At 31.6% G+C, this 17,237-nt stretch overlaps 1 protein-coding gene across 1 annotated transcript; it reads left to right on the top strand.

The window, feature by feature from the left end:
• The first annotated feature begins 9,691 nt into the window (after positions 1–9,691).
• On the top strand, positions 9,692–17,134 carry LOC124836635 (polygalacturonate 4-alpha-galacturonosyltransferase-like). The gene is made up of 10 exons (XM_047311808.2): positions 9,692–10,106; positions 10,467–10,501; positions 10,809–10,868; positions 10,974–11,096; positions 11,205–11,268; positions 11,345–11,391; positions 14,637–14,968; positions 15,073–15,430; positions 15,622–16,203; positions 16,514–17,134. The coding sequence occupies exons 1-10, from the start codon at positions 9,989–9,991 to the stop codon at positions 16,787–16,789; spliced, it is 1,995 nt and encodes a 664-aa protein (XP_047167764.1). The 5' UTR covers positions 9,692–9,988; the 3' UTR covers positions 16,790–17,134.
• Positions 17,135–17,237: the final 103 nt, after the last annotated feature.

The raw sequence follows: 17,237 nt of genomic DNA, 5'->3' as shown, positions 1-17,237 counted from the left end.
AACATCATCAACATCTCTTAACAAACTTTTTATTATATGCATATCAGTATGCTTAAAAGACTGAATGATCTATCAATCGTGTCTGACACATGTATTTTGCACATATCATTTCAAGGTTGGATCTAGAAATTCAATGAATTTTGTACATGTGATTCCATGAAGAACTAAACCAAATTGAAAAACTTAAAGCATTGCAAATCAACCAGAACAAATATAAGAAGATGGTAATATGAATGAAATGAGAGAGAGAGAGAGAGAGAGAGAGAGAGAGAGAGAGAGAGAGAGAGAGAGAGAAAGTGGGAAAATGAATACCAGAAGAGGAACTTATACAAAGCTTGGAGCTTCCCCTGCGACTGCGAGACCGATCGAGGGTCACCGGGAAGCAACAGCCTGTCATGTTGGGTTTTGTGGATACCCTTTGGAAAGTTATGACGAATTCACCATTGACATGATCGATGATGTTTCATAGTTACACATCATAGCAGTTCATCATTTCAAACATTATTCAAATTAACAGAGTCAAGGGGAAAGGGCATGCATGCATGCTTGCCAGTCATTGAAATTAACAGAGTCACCTTAATTTCATCCGGTTTTCATGGAAATCTCAAAATCTTTGTCTCAAAATTTGAATGGTTGAATTTCATTTGCTCCTGTCGCTGTGTTCCTAATCTAATAATCAAAGGAATATTGTTCAAAAATTCCATGAGTTACGGATGTGGGGGCAATGCCATGCAGTCTTTGACAAGTCTGCATATATATTCTTCTATTGTTGGATTTTCTTCTTCAATTTTTTTTTTTTACATATTGGCTTCATTCTATTTTTATCCCGTAATTTAAAATAATCGTGATTTTATTTCTTTTTAACTAATTAAGTTATACAAAATTTGAAATCAAGTCGTTTGTCAGTACTTTTTTTAATTTATCAAATTACAAATTTTAGCATTCAGATATTTGAGAGCTTCGCTTCGAATTTGAATTTACATATATAATATAATTTCGAAAGTTAAAATAATATGTATAAATTTGTGAGTAGTCTACCCACAAACAATTTTTAAAAAAAAGTCAAATAAGAATACTTAAAAATAATTTTTTAAAACATAAACTTAAATTAAATAAAAATTCAACCTTAAGGTATATATAGTTCACATAAAATTATAAAACAAAACTATATTACAAAATTGCATAATAAAATAAATAAATTTAATTTTTAAAAAAGTAAATTAAAATAAGTTATATTATAAAATTTATGTTTTAAAAAATTAAGCTCATTATTTTAATTTCATAAAACTAAATAAAAAAATATAAATCTATAAAATCAAATTTTAAACGGTTAATTTTTCGTTTAATAATAACTTTTATTTTTATTGTGAGACCTTAGAAAACAGAACCCCTTCCTACCCTCACCCTTTTTTCCCTTCTTCTTGGTCAGAAGCTACCATGAGATAATTGTGAAAACCCAACCACCAATTGAAATCGTGAACAGGAAAAGTTTCCATTCTACCTCTTCTTTTAGAGTTAAGTTATATCAAATAGAGTGTATATTAAAGCTGGGTAAGATAGGAAGAAATAATGATCTGTGTAATGTTTAGTTGACTATGTGGGTTAAGAGTTAGTGGTCCTTGTATTTATGAGAAGAATATGTAAAATTAGGCAAGTGATTAGTATAGTGAAAAAATATATGGCATGATCAGGTTAGTAATGCAAATAATTTGGTGTTATACGTATATGTTATAAGTAGACAAGTATGATAGTAATATGCATCGTTGAAGCATAATTAGGCACTTGTATCAGGTTGTCTGGCATTAGAACAAAGTGGGTGTAGGTTGATAAATGCAAATTGTATAAACTTGGTTAGTGTCTATTATTTGGCTGTTTGAGATTTACAATTGGATGGTTGAATTGTTTCAGTATGAGCATATTTTGTGGTTCTGTTGTTTTCAAGCATGTTTTCTTGTTATGAATCCACGTTTTCTACACTGGAAATGTTGCTTTTGGACCTTGGTTATAAGTTGTTTGAATGCTTGAGACGCTAAACTAATTATAGTTTCTCTCAAATATTATTGTATCTTGTTGTTTGGATATTGCTGACTCTGATTGTTGCTACCTGATTTGTTATCATGACAAGTACCTTAATTATTCTTGTTTTTGTGTGTTTTTGGTTTGGTGGGCAGTGGAGCAATTATGTTTGGAATGCCTGATAATTTAGTGTGAAACATAGTGATTGGTTTGTGACATAAAATTAAAGTTTTATTTGTCCACTACTTGAAATGAAAAACTTGTAGCTTGGTGGTAGAGTACGAGCTGGTAGGAAAATGAGGTTTTTGGATACACTATATGAATTGAGGGTATGAAATTCATTGTTTGGAACGTTGAATCATCTATTTACTCTAGGGCTATTGTTTACTGTTGGGTGATTGTTATTAGTAAGATTTTCAAATGGTTAAGATACGACTCCGGAGGTATGATATGTGATTTCTGGGATTGAATTTCTAGAGGAATTAGATGTTGGTGAAATGGATTTTCATGACAATTATCTAGTATTAGTGTGAATGTGATAACGTTGTTGTTGATGCGATCAAATTAATACTACTAAACTATAGTAACTTCAGTATTGCTAAGATAATAGCCAACAAAATAGAAAAGGATAAATTCAATCCTAAGTCGTCTCCCAACGAACACAGAATTGATTCTTAACAAATTAGTTCTTATAAAAGCTATACAAAAGGGGTTAATAAAATAATAAAGAAGATAAAGATAAAGAAAAGATTAAAGAACAAAGTAACAAAAGATAAAAGGAAAGAAATTTATAAAGAGATTTAAAAAATTTTGAAACAAATATAAAGAAAATAGGTTGATTTAACTGCTTTTTCATAATAAGATTCATGGTTATCTAAAGATTATTGTAAATTCTCAATTAAATTGTTGGCGTTCTTATTTTTAACTAAAGTACATTATCAATTAAAAGCAAGAACTTTGTAGATTAATCATAGTAAATTTAAGCAAAGTACATTTTCAATTAAATATTATTATTGCCTAATCATGTATACTCTTTTACCTCTTATATCAAGTAAAAAGCTAATTAACCAAAGTACAATCTTGATTAATTCTTGTTAAAGTTTTTACCACTAATCAAAGTACATTCTCAATTATTGGCAAAAACTCATTCAATCATCAATTAAAATTAAAAATCTTGGACTCATATGATTGATATGTTATGTAGATTTGACACCATGCTAAATTGCTATAATGTAAAAATCATTCATTACTTTTACTTGATTAAGAGGAAAAAGACATAGATAAAAATAAATCACAACAAAAATCAAAAGAACAAACAAATTTATTCATCTATCCTCAAAATCTAGTTAAGAAATTACAACACAATCAACCCAGTGGCTTAGCACTCCATGGAATGCTCAAATAACATGAAAATATAAGAAGGGATGGTGGAGAACATGAGAGAAGAGAGGGTGGACGAAATTTAAACCCTCCGAAGGGTTCTTAAGCTCCTCCAAAGTGTTTCCTTAGGTCTCTTTATACAGAAATTGACTTGGGTTTTGTTTCAAGTTTTTCTATTGTTGTAATCTTCTTTATGATAATATAATCTCCTCCAATTATCTTCTAAATAATCCAATATCTTCAAAATACTATTTGATTGTTGTGGAATTCTAAAAATATTTGAGAAGATATTTGCTAGACTAAAAAAGATTTGGCAAATATTATCTTTTGATATTTATTGATATAGTTAAATAAGGTAATTATTTAACAATATAAAAAAATATCTTAAGATATGTTTTCCCCAAATTATCTTTAATCATAAACAGTTATCAATTATCAAAGCGCTTTTGGTAGAAAAAATAGAAAAAATCGCAAGATCCAATTTTTATTGTATGTTCCCTCCTCTTAGCTTAGCCAAATTTCTTCACTTTTTCATGCTATGCTTGGATTGACTTCTTGTGGTCTTGATTATTTTCTATTCTTGAATTTATCTTTAAGGTGTCATGAAACTTTAACCAATTTATTTCCACACATCAATGAGCTCAACTTAGCTGCAGTTGCACTAACACACGTCAAAATATCCAAAAAACCATGTATGCAACTGAAAAACTATTTTTAACACAATTTTGTATCTTAGGCTAAATAAACCCAATTATAACAAATCCTAATTAAAATATTCTATTAAAGTACAAAAACCAATTAAGAATCCAATATTAAAGGCTAAATAAGGGCATAAATATGCACTTATCAGAATGTCACGTGGTAGTGGTTATGTTGTTAGTTATGTCTTTTTGTCATACTTTGTTAATTTTGGGGTTGTACCTTTTCTCTTTCGAGGGAATAGAAATGTAGTAACCTTTCCTCTTGTGATAAGGTAGAAAGGTGAATCTCTTCATCTTTAAGAGGCGGTGGAAGATAGAAGGGACTAAGAATTCGAATGTTGCTCCTTTCCTCTTCCGAGAGATAGAAAAGAATGAATGTCTTGCCCGTAGGATTCTAGCTCATGTTGAGTTTAGTGCTGAAGTTAGCAGCTTGGAGTTTTTACTCATAAGCCTTGAGGAGCGGGAGAGATAGGTCTAAAGTTGTGGTGGATGACCACTCAAATCATTCTATTTTGGTAACCATGTGACTGCTTTTATTTTATGAATGACATATTGAGATGTTTTGGTTCTTTGCATGTTCTAGATCACTAATGGTGTGTTTGGATTTGAAGAAGTGAATTTGAGATGATTTGAGATGAAAAGTATATAAAAGTGAAATTGTTTAGATTAAGAGAAAGATTGAGTGATTTGTGTAGATTTGGAATGAAAGTTTGTGCATGATGTGATAGTTATGATAGATTAAAAATGTTTTAATAAATAAATTTAATATAAATTTAAATGAAAATAGTTAAAATTATGTTAAAATGAAATTAAAATTATTTTTAGAAGTACAAAAATATAATTTTATTATTATTATTATTTTGTTATTATATTATTATCTCATGTCCTGATATTATAATACATCCTATTGCTGCTATTAAAACCCATCTTCATTGGTCTCTATGACAACCATGGGCAGCACCAACAAGGCACCATCACACAACACCTTTAGGCTAAACTAGTAAGGATACTATCAAGCCACATTACCAAGGGCTGCGCCATGAGCATGAGACCAAGAACACTACCAAGTCACTATGATTATTTTCAAGTGAGAGGAAAATCGATTTGTCTTAGTCATTATGCATCTTTTTCAACTCCCATAATTGATTATTTTCTTGGATAATTGATTTCTCAGCTTCATCTTTATCACTTTTGTCTTTCGAAAAACTCGACTCATTCTAAAAATATGTAGAGAATACATGAAAATGATAATTATGAAGGATCATATAAATAAATTTAAAGCAATAACATTGTTTTTCGTGAGGATCTCCTCACTTCAATGAGTGTGAATACCTCATACTTAATAAAAAATCAACGCTTTGAAATAAGTTGAAATTAGCGGATCCAAACATAATCGACACCCGTTATTCCATCTATGAGAATAGTAAATCACCAGATCCAAACACAACATAAGGGATCTAGGTTGAGGGATGTTTGAGGGTCTATAACTGGTGAATATTGGTTACTTCCAAGAGTAATGATGTGTGTGGTTGTCATTGAGTATTCTTTGAATGTATATATTAAAAGCTGGTAGCGTAGAAACTATATAATATTCTATGTACCTTGAGATTAAAGATGTGATTTGAACTTATAATAAAACATGTTATTATTGTGTTAAGAATCATGAATGGTTGAGAATCAAGGAACAATATAATTGTATGTTATTAGTTATGAATTGAGTTATATGATAAATGTGATGGAAATAATGGATGATTATGTTATAAAAAATGGAAATGAAGGGTAAACTTTCGAGAAAGGATTTCAATGTGATAAATACATAAATTATTTGTATAAATTGTTTGGTTTGTAATGACTATATTCTTCCTAAGAGGAAGGATATAGTTTGATAAGAGTAGTGTGATGCAATTGTTAGGGACACTCTTAAAGTTATCCATAGACTCCACTAGGCTCTCAAACTCATATAGAGAATAAGGTTTAGGTGGTGAAGAGTGCAGGAGGTTTTTATAGTTGATTTAGAAATCATGGATTTCTTCTCAATTGAGTTATAGTGAATTAACCCCGTGGAGAAGTTTGTGAACAAGTAAATTATGGGCCAGTCTTAAGATATCATATTAGGAAATATGGAAAATTTGATGTAAAGTTACCATGAGTGTGTAACTCCTAGTGTTTGAGTAATTGCATCAATCTCGATTTGATTCTAGTAATTCTTAATCTTGTGTATGTGAATATGTGACTATATGATTATATGATGAGATGAAAATTAAATGTTTAATCATAAAAATATAAATCTCGATTTGATTATAGTAATATCTTAATCTTGTGTCTGTGAATATGTGACTATATGATTATATGATGGGATGAAAATTAAATGTTTAATCATAAAAATATAAATTTTGATATGATTGGACTTAATAACATTAGCTTACCATTATCTGGTTTGTGTATTTTTTTTCTTTTGCAATGGTTGTTATTTTTAGAGTGAGATAGAGGAAATTAGTAACTGTAGTAGAGTCTATGGAAATGAGAAGTGTTCTTATTTGTTTTAGGATTAATGTAGTTAAAATAAAATAATAGTATCATAGTCTCATAATATTTTGAAAACTAGATAACTATGGAATGTAATTTTAAATACTCAATTGTTAAATACTATTGTATTTTTATTGGTATATTATAATGTACATTGCATCATTTTCCATATACTAGGTTTGTCTCTTTATTAACTTTATAATCACTCGAGAAATTAGATATGTATGTTTTTTTTGGTTGTTACATTTATCACATGATTTATTTTAAAATATCAAAATAAAAATATTTAATAATAGAATATTGGGTATTTATAACTTAATCCATAATATTCGATTAAAAAATAGTAATCTAATATCAATTGCAAGTGTAACCATACATGGATATATAAAAAACATAAGACTTGTCATCATGTCAACTATACCCTTTTCATGAACCTTCTTTCCCTTTACTAAGAGCCACACAAGGAGGGTCAAACTTTGTTCACCATCCATATCCAAACCATTACCATTACAACATTAACAAGCATAAACAACAACTTAAAGAAGCACTCTTAAAAGAAAAAAAAATGTTCATGCATTAAATTTTTTTGAAATTTAGTTTATAAAATCAATCTAAATCTAATAAAATGAATTAGATCTATAACTCATATTTTAGTTAGATAAATTATATTTGGATTTTTTCAATTCAATTTAAATTACATTAAATATAAATTAAATCCACCTTGTCAATTAAATTAAATCCAATGAGATAAATCTAGTATACCTTATCATTAGGCCTATTAGACATATGAGTCAACTTGGTTCAATTTGGACTCAAGTTAACTTGTGTCGACTTAGGTTTTGGCATCTGATCTCAACATTGACCAGAGTTAAGTTAATTTGGATCCAAACCAACATAACTCAACTTGAACTCGTGTCGACTTAGTACCATTAGGTTTGGGTTACTTGGCACCACCTGAGTTAAGGTTGACTCGACACCACCTAGGTCTGGATCGACTCAGCATCACTTGGGCCTTTACCGACTTAGCTCAATCTTTAGCTTAGACTAACTAAGCTTGATTTTTTAGTTTGGCCTAATTTAATTCGATTTTTTTTTGTTTGAGTCGACTTGGCTTGATTTTTTGACTTGAATTGACTTAGCTTGATTATTTGACTTTGGCTGACTCGGCTCAACCTTGTGCTTATGGTGTCTCAACTCTATCCTTTAGCCTTGAATCTCTTTGACCCTCTACCTAGGACAACTCGCTTCAACCTTCTATTCAATAGTCTCGAACTTTCGACTTGGATCATCTTGACCTTTATTTAAATTTAAAATTTTATCAATTTGTAGTCTTTTAGTTTTGATCTACTCATGTTAGTCACATTTTGAAACTCATGTTTTTCATTCTTTATTTCTAACTTTTTCTTCTTCTTTTTTTTCATCTCAACTCACTTACATAAGTGGTAAGATGAACTTTGGTATGTAATTTACTCAAATTTAACTAATCAAGTTAAGTTTTTTAATTTGTTTTACATTCTTCTTAAAGAATCTTCAAACTTACTTGACAAAAGTGTGGTTTATCGGTCTAAATTTTTTAAATTAAAAATTAAAATAAAATTAATTTAAAAGGTTAATTTTATATATGATATTATTTGAAAGATAAACATATTAATAATATTGCAATTTAAATTATTAATAATTACAAATTAAGTTTTAATTATTAACTATAATAACATAATTTAACATATAAAAATTATGATTATTCTAATTTATTCAGTTAATTAATTAAAACTTAAGAAGTTATATAATTAAATATAATTTTAATATACATGTAACAAATTTTAAAAATAAAATTTTAAAAAATTATTGGCCAAAACAGCCATTACCATATTTACTCAAATAACTACAAAATAATTTAATACAACTTATATATGTTAAACATGGTGGTCATTGACGCTCCCAAAGCTGTCACTTCATAAGAGCACTTTCATCCTTAAACACATTTTTCTTTTAATTTATTGTAAATGTTTAATTTTGGTCAACTAACTATTTATTATGAAAATGAAGTAAATTTTCTATTAATATTTTCGATTAATAATTAAGCAACGTATTAATAATAAACTAAATTTCTTTAATTTTAAAAATTAAAGAACTAAATCCATGTTTAAAATCATATAGAAATAATACTGCACATTCACAAAATTCTCTTATTTTTCATGTAAATTTTTGCGTTCCATGTATTCGGATAAATTCACTACATTAGCTACGAAATACTGTAGTATTAAGTTACAGTAAAAATTAATAAGCGTCTTAAGTCAATAATTAATATGTTTAATCTGACTTTTAGCAAAAAGAAAAAAAAATCCTTTAATATTTTCACTTTTAATACACTATTTATAAAACCCAACTAACTCTCAATTGTAATCAATAAATGTTTATAATTGACAAAGCTGTATTAATAGTAAATTCAGAGCAAGTTTATCCAAGAATTAGATAAAGGCCTTATAAAAAAAAACCAATAAGCAGAAAAATAAATTAAATCACAAACTATATTAAACTAAATTATTTTTGCGACGTATAAATCGTTTTACATCTAATTCAAGAAATCATAAAATTATGATGCAATGGTTATTACATGAATGACCAGTCACTATTAACGTGTATGATCACGCGTAATTAGATTAAGACGTTTGGTAATACGCTAATGTTGTTCTCCCTAATATTAATTAAAACTCCGCGTGCTTAACCCATTATCATATACGCGTAATTAAAATGTTTTTCTTAAATAATGTTTTACAATATTGGGTGTACTAATAGTCTTAATTTACTTGTTAAACAACACATTTAATTATTAATTTTCAAATTTAAAAAAACTTAATTTTATGCATGTTTTAGAATATAAAGTATTGTAACAAATTTTGTAAAACTTAATCTATCAACTACATAAAAAACTAAAAGTGATTTCTACCCGTAAAAAATATCATCATGGAACATTAGAGTTTTTTAATAAATCTTAGAAATATTTGTATTATATAGAAAGAGAAAATTACTATAATTGAAGATTGGTTTTTTATGAACCTTGAAAATAAAAAAATGAGGAAAAAAGAAGAGGGAGAAGGAGCCAGCAAGAAACAGCTGGGGAATGAAAGGAAAGTGGAAGTTGGAAATTGAGAGACCAAAGATTGCATCCAACCCACATTCTAAACCAAACCACACCATTTCATACTTTCACACTTTCACACTTTCACTTCACCACAACACATACACTTTTGTTTTTTTCTCTTTCTTTTTCTTTCATTGGAGTGAAGCATTGCTGCATGATCAATCAATAAACCCTCTTTCTTTTTTCTCTTTCCCTTTCACATTTTGATTGATTCAGATCCGCAATGGCACCCAACAACAACAGAACAAAGGGATCGCATTTTCCTCTGCTTGCCTTCCTCCTTCTGTGCCTCCTTGCGCCCCTTCTCTTCTTCCGCGCATCGCCCCTTCATACTTTTCACGGTCTCATTCCTTTTCCTTTACTTATTTCAATCAAATCTCACTTCTTTTCCAATTGGGCATTGCTTATTGCTTACATCTTATAATTGTCCCAGATCTCACATCCACTACTCTTCTAATGCTTTATGTTTTCTTGTAGATTATATATGCTTTATTTTTTTTCTTTCTCTCACTCTTTTTTCTCTCTAGGGAGTTTTGAATTTTCGGGCATTAAATGGGGTGTGTGTGGTATAATGTTCTTGACGTGAGAAGTGGGAAATGGGAGGAGAAAATAATCGTGATTAGTGTCTATGGGTTTTTCGTTCAATGCATGTGGAATTGGTTTAAGTTAGTTTGATTAATTACTTCAAGTGCATTGTGCAGATCAAGGTGGTAATTCGGCTGTTACCAGCAGAAAGGTACGTTTTTGGGTTTATTGGTTATGTGATTAAGACTCTGTTTGGATGAACTTTTTATAAGTACTTATGGGAGAAGAGAATATGAAGGTAAAAAATCGAACTTCTTGCATAAGCTAAAATCAACTTTGCATTTAAGTTTTATATTGACTTATGCATTTAAGTTTTATAGAAAGCTTTCTTCATTTAATTTACCCAAAAGATAAGGAGGCTTATGGAGAACCTTAACGCATTTTATTACCTTCTCATTTTCTTTTCCTACAAGTGGCTTACGGGACCTTCTTTTTTTTATTGGTGTTGGTTGTTGCAGGTTGCCAGATTCAGAGAGTGGCAGTCACTACAGGATCTTGAATCGCTTTTTTCCAAAGAGGCAAGCGAAAGCTTATATTTACTCCTGCTCTGTGTCTCGTGTGTAATGCTTTTTTGTTGAAGAGTTCATGCTCTTCCTGGGTTTCTAATAATTATTATGCATTAGGTTCTAGATGTTATTGTTTCCAACACAAATGATGTGGGCCCTTTGAGTCTTGAGAGTTTTAGAAAAAATTTGTCTGCTTCATGGAGAGTTGTTGGATCAAAGGCTTCTGATGCTACAAATCAGGTTTGGAAGACTGATTTATTTCGTCTAGAAGCTTTCACTTCCTGGTTTAAAGAAAAAAGGGCATATTTTTTTCTCTCTATGATAGGCTATTTTTATTTTTGATTATAGGTTAACGAACCGGCAAACAATGTTGGACAAGAGAAGCACGATGGGAAGGAAGGAAGATTTTCAGGTGGTTTCGCACTGCTGCGTACTTTACTTATGTTCTCTTAGTTTACATTCTCATTGTATAGTTTTTAGGAATGCAGTTGGTCATGCTCAGTGGACTGACACTCCTGCACAGCTATCCAGAAGGGTGAGTATCCTTGATCGTTCTTGAGTATTTTTCTTGTTTTAACTTGTATACAGTTTTTCTAATAGGCATTTACTGATGCATGTTTGCACTGTGGGGTAATCTGCTACACCTTGTAAGAGGTTACAATGTCATGGAAACAGCCTCATTACTGATATAATAATACATAAGCCTTCCCAAATCCCAACGGCCCATGATGATGACTTATATGCTGGGATACCCTCTTTGTCACTCCAGCTGACATGAAGCTGTGCTGGTCTAGAATATGTTTGATCAAGCTTATTAAATTGGAGAGTTTACATACATTCATGCTTTTGTTTTTATCAGCAATAACACATAATAATAGGAGGCAATTGGGTTCTCTCAACCCATATACAAAAAAAAAAATCAATACTACAACTCGACTCAAACATTTAACTCAAACTTGTAAGAGTTTACCTAATATAAAAAATAATATTGCAAAAATCTATTAATGACATATGAATAGCATAACACTCTTAATACATTTCAACATTTCGACACCACAATAAAGAAAGTAGCAAATCACAATGAGAAAGTGTGATAGTACATCAGTGCTAAAGGAAATTTCTCAAATTTAGAAACAATAAGATATTTCTGTATTAAATAATGAAGCCAGTGGACCTATAAATACATGGGTTTGCTGGTTATGTTAGGAAATATAGAGAGCAAATTCTAAGGAAACAAATCCTAGTAATTATGGGATTGATTTTAGATACATGATCTAATCCTAGCATTAATGGCATAATACCACTATAGCAGAATAAAATTATTGCTAGGATAACTCCTAAAATACACAATGGACAACACGGTTTTGACATTCCCTCTCAAGCTGGCAAGTCTTCTCCATTCCCATCTTGGATATAATTCTTTCAAATTTAATGTAGTTTAGCCCTTTGATGACTATGTTTGCAAGTTGATTTTGAGCAGACACTGCCTAGCTTTTCCTTGATAAAATGTCTGACCACCACAATATGTTTAGTTTTGTCATGTTACACAGGGTTGTGGGTTATGTTTGTTGCAAAATTATTATTATGATATAATCTCATAGATTTATCCCACTTTATCTCCAGATCTTCCAATATAATTCTCAACCCTAGAAATTCACATATTCCTTAGGCCATTACTCAAAATTCTGCTTCAACATTTGATTTGGCTACTACATTCCATGTTTTGCTCTTCCCATTGAACTGCTATATATCCCAATCATGATTTGCTCCTAATAACAATATTACTGAGTCTGTTTTCATCTTAGCAACCGGGATAAATGTCTCCAAGTAATCCACTCCATAGGTTTGAATGAATCCTTTCGCCACTAGACTTGTCTAATAATATTCAAAGATCCCATCAGTCTGATGTTTCACGATATATAACCACTTACATCCCACTGTTTTTTTTCTCCAGTTGGTAAGGTGACAAGTTCTTAGCTCATGTTCCATTCCCATGGCTTGTTTCCATTTCCTATTAGAGAATGCTATAGATATACAGGATGAAGGTCTGGTTAGAGTTCAGGTTTGTTACAAAGGTTTTTGTGTGTAGGAGAGAATTTTTCAATGGACAAAAAGTTCGATAGAGTGTAAAAGGGTTGTTAGGTCTGTCGGGTGCATGTTCTGGTTCCCTTTCTAAGGGCAATGGGAAGGGCTAGGTTTTGGTTCATTCGTGCTTCTAAATTTTCATATACAAACTCATTAGAATTATCAGAATGTATAGGACTAGAAATAGTTAACTTAGGTAATGATGGTAGGTTGGATTCTTGGACATGGACAAATTCTGAAATGGCCTTTTCTCTTCTTGAGTAAACCACATTTTTTCCAAATTTTCCACCTTCATTAGGTGCAGGTTCAGGAGGTTTAGGTGCAGGTTCAAATATCATATTTGGAAGTTTGAGAGACTCATCTTCCTCTCTTATATTCTCCCCCTGAAGATGAGGTTTCTTACAGTAGCTCTCATGTCCATTGAAGGTGACATCTCTTGACACAATATTGTTTGGATGGTGGGTGATAGCACTTATATCCCTTTTGCATGGTTGTGTATCCTAAGAAAACACATTTGATAGCCCTAGGATCCAGTTTTCCTTTCATTACTATGAACATCCATAAAGGATACACTCCCAAATATTCGAGGTTGGAGTTTTATTGTTGGGTCTATGTATGGGTATAACAAGATAGGACATCCATGGGACTCTTTGATCCTAAGATTTTAGAGGGTAATCTATTGATAAGATAAGTGGTAGTAAGAAGGGCTTGTCCATCAAATTGCTTAGGAACATGATATTGAAAAAATAAATCTCTAGTTTGTTCTAGTAAGTGCACATTTTTTCTTTGAGCAATCTCATTCTATTGATGTGTGTTAGCACATGAAGACTCAGATTATTTCCTCTTTTTGGCAAAAATAGTTCAATTCAAGATTAAAGTATTCCCTAGTGTTATCATACGCAATTCTCGTAATATTGAGTCCATATTGATTCTTATTCATTGTGACAACCGATGTTACTTGGGTACAATCATCTATAAAGGTTATAAACCATTTAGCACCAGAGATATCAGGGACATTAATGGGACCCCATACATCAATATGAACAAAACAAAATGGGGCAAGACTCTTTCTATTGCTAATGAGAAAATTTACACGCTTGTGTTTAGCAAACTCATGCACCTCTCAGTGGAGACTTTCCACCTTTAAATTCATAAATAAGGAAGGGAAAATTAGTTTGATTTTGTTAACTCGTTTTTCCTATCTAGGATAACTCATGAGTTTTAAGAGATACCTCTAGAGTTTGACTACCTTGTATTTGACACATTGGAAATTTATTAATTTGTCCATATCCTGCAAATAAGTTGTTGGAGGACCAAATCCAAGAAAAAAATCTCACATTGAATAAGAATGACCATTGATGGAAGATCTTTGTGTTATTTAGGCTTCCCTCACAACCCAACAAAATGTCATCTCAAACTCAATTTTATTCATTTTTTGTAATCGAGTGCTTTAACCCAAGATCATCTAGTAATCTATGCCTGTAACATATGGTTGATAATTCCTCTAAATGTAAAGCCTTTTATTCCTAAATTAATTCTTTTAATACACATTCGACTTGAAGAGAACTGCACACCCATAACCCTAAAGTTTATATAAAATTCAATGTTGTTTGCACTGTTGGTGATACTCTACTTTGGAAACTCAACAATTATGGGAATAAACCCTGTTTTGTTCTTTGAATATATCTTTTACAGCAACTAATAGAGAAAAGGAAGGAAAAGCGTGCTGCTGAGTTGATAAGAGAGGATGAAGTAATTGTAAAGCTTGAAAATTCAGCTATTGAACACTCGAAATCTGTTGATTCAGCAGTTCTTGGTAAATACAACATTTGGAGGAAAGAAAATGAGAATGAAAATGCGGATTCTACTGTACGGTTGATGCGAGACCAAATCATTATGGCTAAGGTTTACTTGAGTATTGCAAAGATGAAGGACAGTCTTCAACTGTACCAAGAATTGGAATTTCAGCTTAAAGGAAGTCAGCGTGCTTTAGGTGAGGCAACTTCTGATGCTGAGCTAAAGCCGAGGTATGAAAGCTATGTGCAATTTTCTCAGTAGTGATTTCCAAATGCATCTGTGTTTTAGTTTTTGCATTAACCAACTTTACTAATCAAATGTTTAATATCTGTAGCGATCATGAAAATATAAAAACTATGGGCCATGTTCTTTCCAAGGCGAAAGAGCAATTGTATGACTGTAAGTTGGTTACTGGGAAATTGAGGGCAATGCTACAAACAGCTGATGAGCGAGTTAGGGGCTTGAGAAAACAAAGCACGTTCCTTAGCCAGTTGGCTGCCAAGACCATACCGAATGGAATTCATTGCTTATCTATGCGCCTTACCATAGACTACTTCCTCCTTCCTCTTGAACAGAGAAAATTCCCTAGAAGTGAGAATTTGGAGAATCCTACTCTCTATCATTATGCCCTATTCTCGGACAATGTCTTGGCTGCATCTGTTGTTGTCAACTCAACTATTGTGAATGCAAAGGTGACTTGTACTATCTTTTACCATACCAATGTGTGCACGCAAGTGTATAAAGTAATTTTTTACAGATAATGAAATAGTTTCTGCTTGCATTGTACAGCCCCCACATATTTTGCTTCTTCAGTGCATCCCTAAGTCACTAACTAATATAATTAAACTTTTCGTTTGTCTTATCTTCATTTCTTCAACATCAGGATCCTTCAAAGCATGTGTTTCACCTTGTTACTGATAAGCTAAATTTTGGAGCCATGAACATGTGGTTTTTGCTGAATCCTCCTGGAAAAGCTACAATCAATGTTGAAAATGTCGATGAATTTAAGTGGTTGAACTCATCCTACTGCCCAGTCTTGAGGCAGCTTGAATCTGCAACAATGAAAGAGTATTATTTCAAGGCAGGCCATCCAACTACTACTGGTGCTTCGAATCTCAAGTACAGAAATCCAAAATATCTGTCAATGCTTAACCACCTGAGATTCTATCTTCCACAAGTTTATCCTAAATTGGATAAGATTCTTTTTCTTGATGATGACATTGTTGTCCAGAAAGACCTGACTGGATTATGGGCTGTAAATCTTAATGGAAATGTAAATGGTGCTGTTGAAACATGTGGGGAGAGTTTTCACCGATTTGACAAGTACCTTAACTTTTCAAATCCACATATTGCAAAAAATTTTGATCCAAATGCTTGTGGTTGGGCATACGGGATGAACATGTTTGATTTGAAGGTGTGGAAAAAGAAGGATATCACTGGCATATATCACAAGTGGCAGAATTTGGTGAGTACTTGAACATAAACTTGGCTTACATCGCGTGTCTATTACATAATAAAGATTACCACAGACATATATAACTTTTCTAAAGAGAAGACTTACCCTTTTGAGGATAAAGTGCAATTACAACTGTTGATTAAAAAATTGACGGTTGTAATGTTAACAACTTCCTTAGTTATATTTGTGTGAATGCATCTTGTTACAATATCAACCATTTACATTGCAACAACATAAGGTTTTAACTTGCACTTTATGTACTAAGTTAAATCACTTTGATTGATCTTTCACTAACCCTTTTCTTCCTGTTTGATTCCAGAACGAAGACAGGGTGCTGTGGAAGCTGGGGACATTGCCTCCAGGGCTGATGACATTCTATGGATTAACACATCCGCTAGATAAATCATGGCATGTGCTTGGTCTAGGTTACAATCCAAGTGTAGATCGTTCAGAGATAGATAATGCGGCAGTGGTACACTACAACGGTAATATGAAGCCATGGTTAGAGATAGCCATGACAAAATATCGGTCTTACTGGACCAAATATGTAAAATTTAGTCATCCCTATCTTCAGAATTGTAGGCTACATGAATGATCCTGACAATTAGGTCCTGAAGTCCAGAGAAACGCACTTTTTCTCTGATCAATACCCTTCCCCATCTTCTTTCTATCTTAGCAATTTCAGAGTGATAGGGTCAGTGCTTATTCTGTGGTTACCCCTACATCATCTCTTTCCTAAGTCACTGTTTTTTGCTTTCAATTAATTTTATTTGTTTACACTACCCTCACTGATTTGAAACAAGGTACATAAGTACTATACCTTATTTACTGCTATAAAATCCCTTCATTGTATACAATACTCTGATACTGAGACTGGACTAGAAATAGAATAACAATTTTTATGTATTCTTTCAAAAGTAGCTTTCTTCTGTTTCGAGAACCTTTTTTACGATTGCATTTTCTTTTAGTGCACGAATCATCAGAAATTGATATAATGACAAGCATTGTTCTCACAATATGTGATTAGAGAGTATGATTTTAAT

This window comes from Vigna umbellata, chromosome 4 (assembly GCF_029865625.1).
Source record: "Vigna umbellata cultivar VRB3 chromosome 4, Vumbellata_1.0, whole genome shotgun sequence".
NCBI classification, from domain to species: Eukaryota; Viridiplantae; Streptophyta; class Magnoliopsida; order Fabales; family Fabaceae; genus Vigna; species Vigna umbellata.
This window is presented reverse-complemented; position numbering and strand designations above follow the sequence as displayed.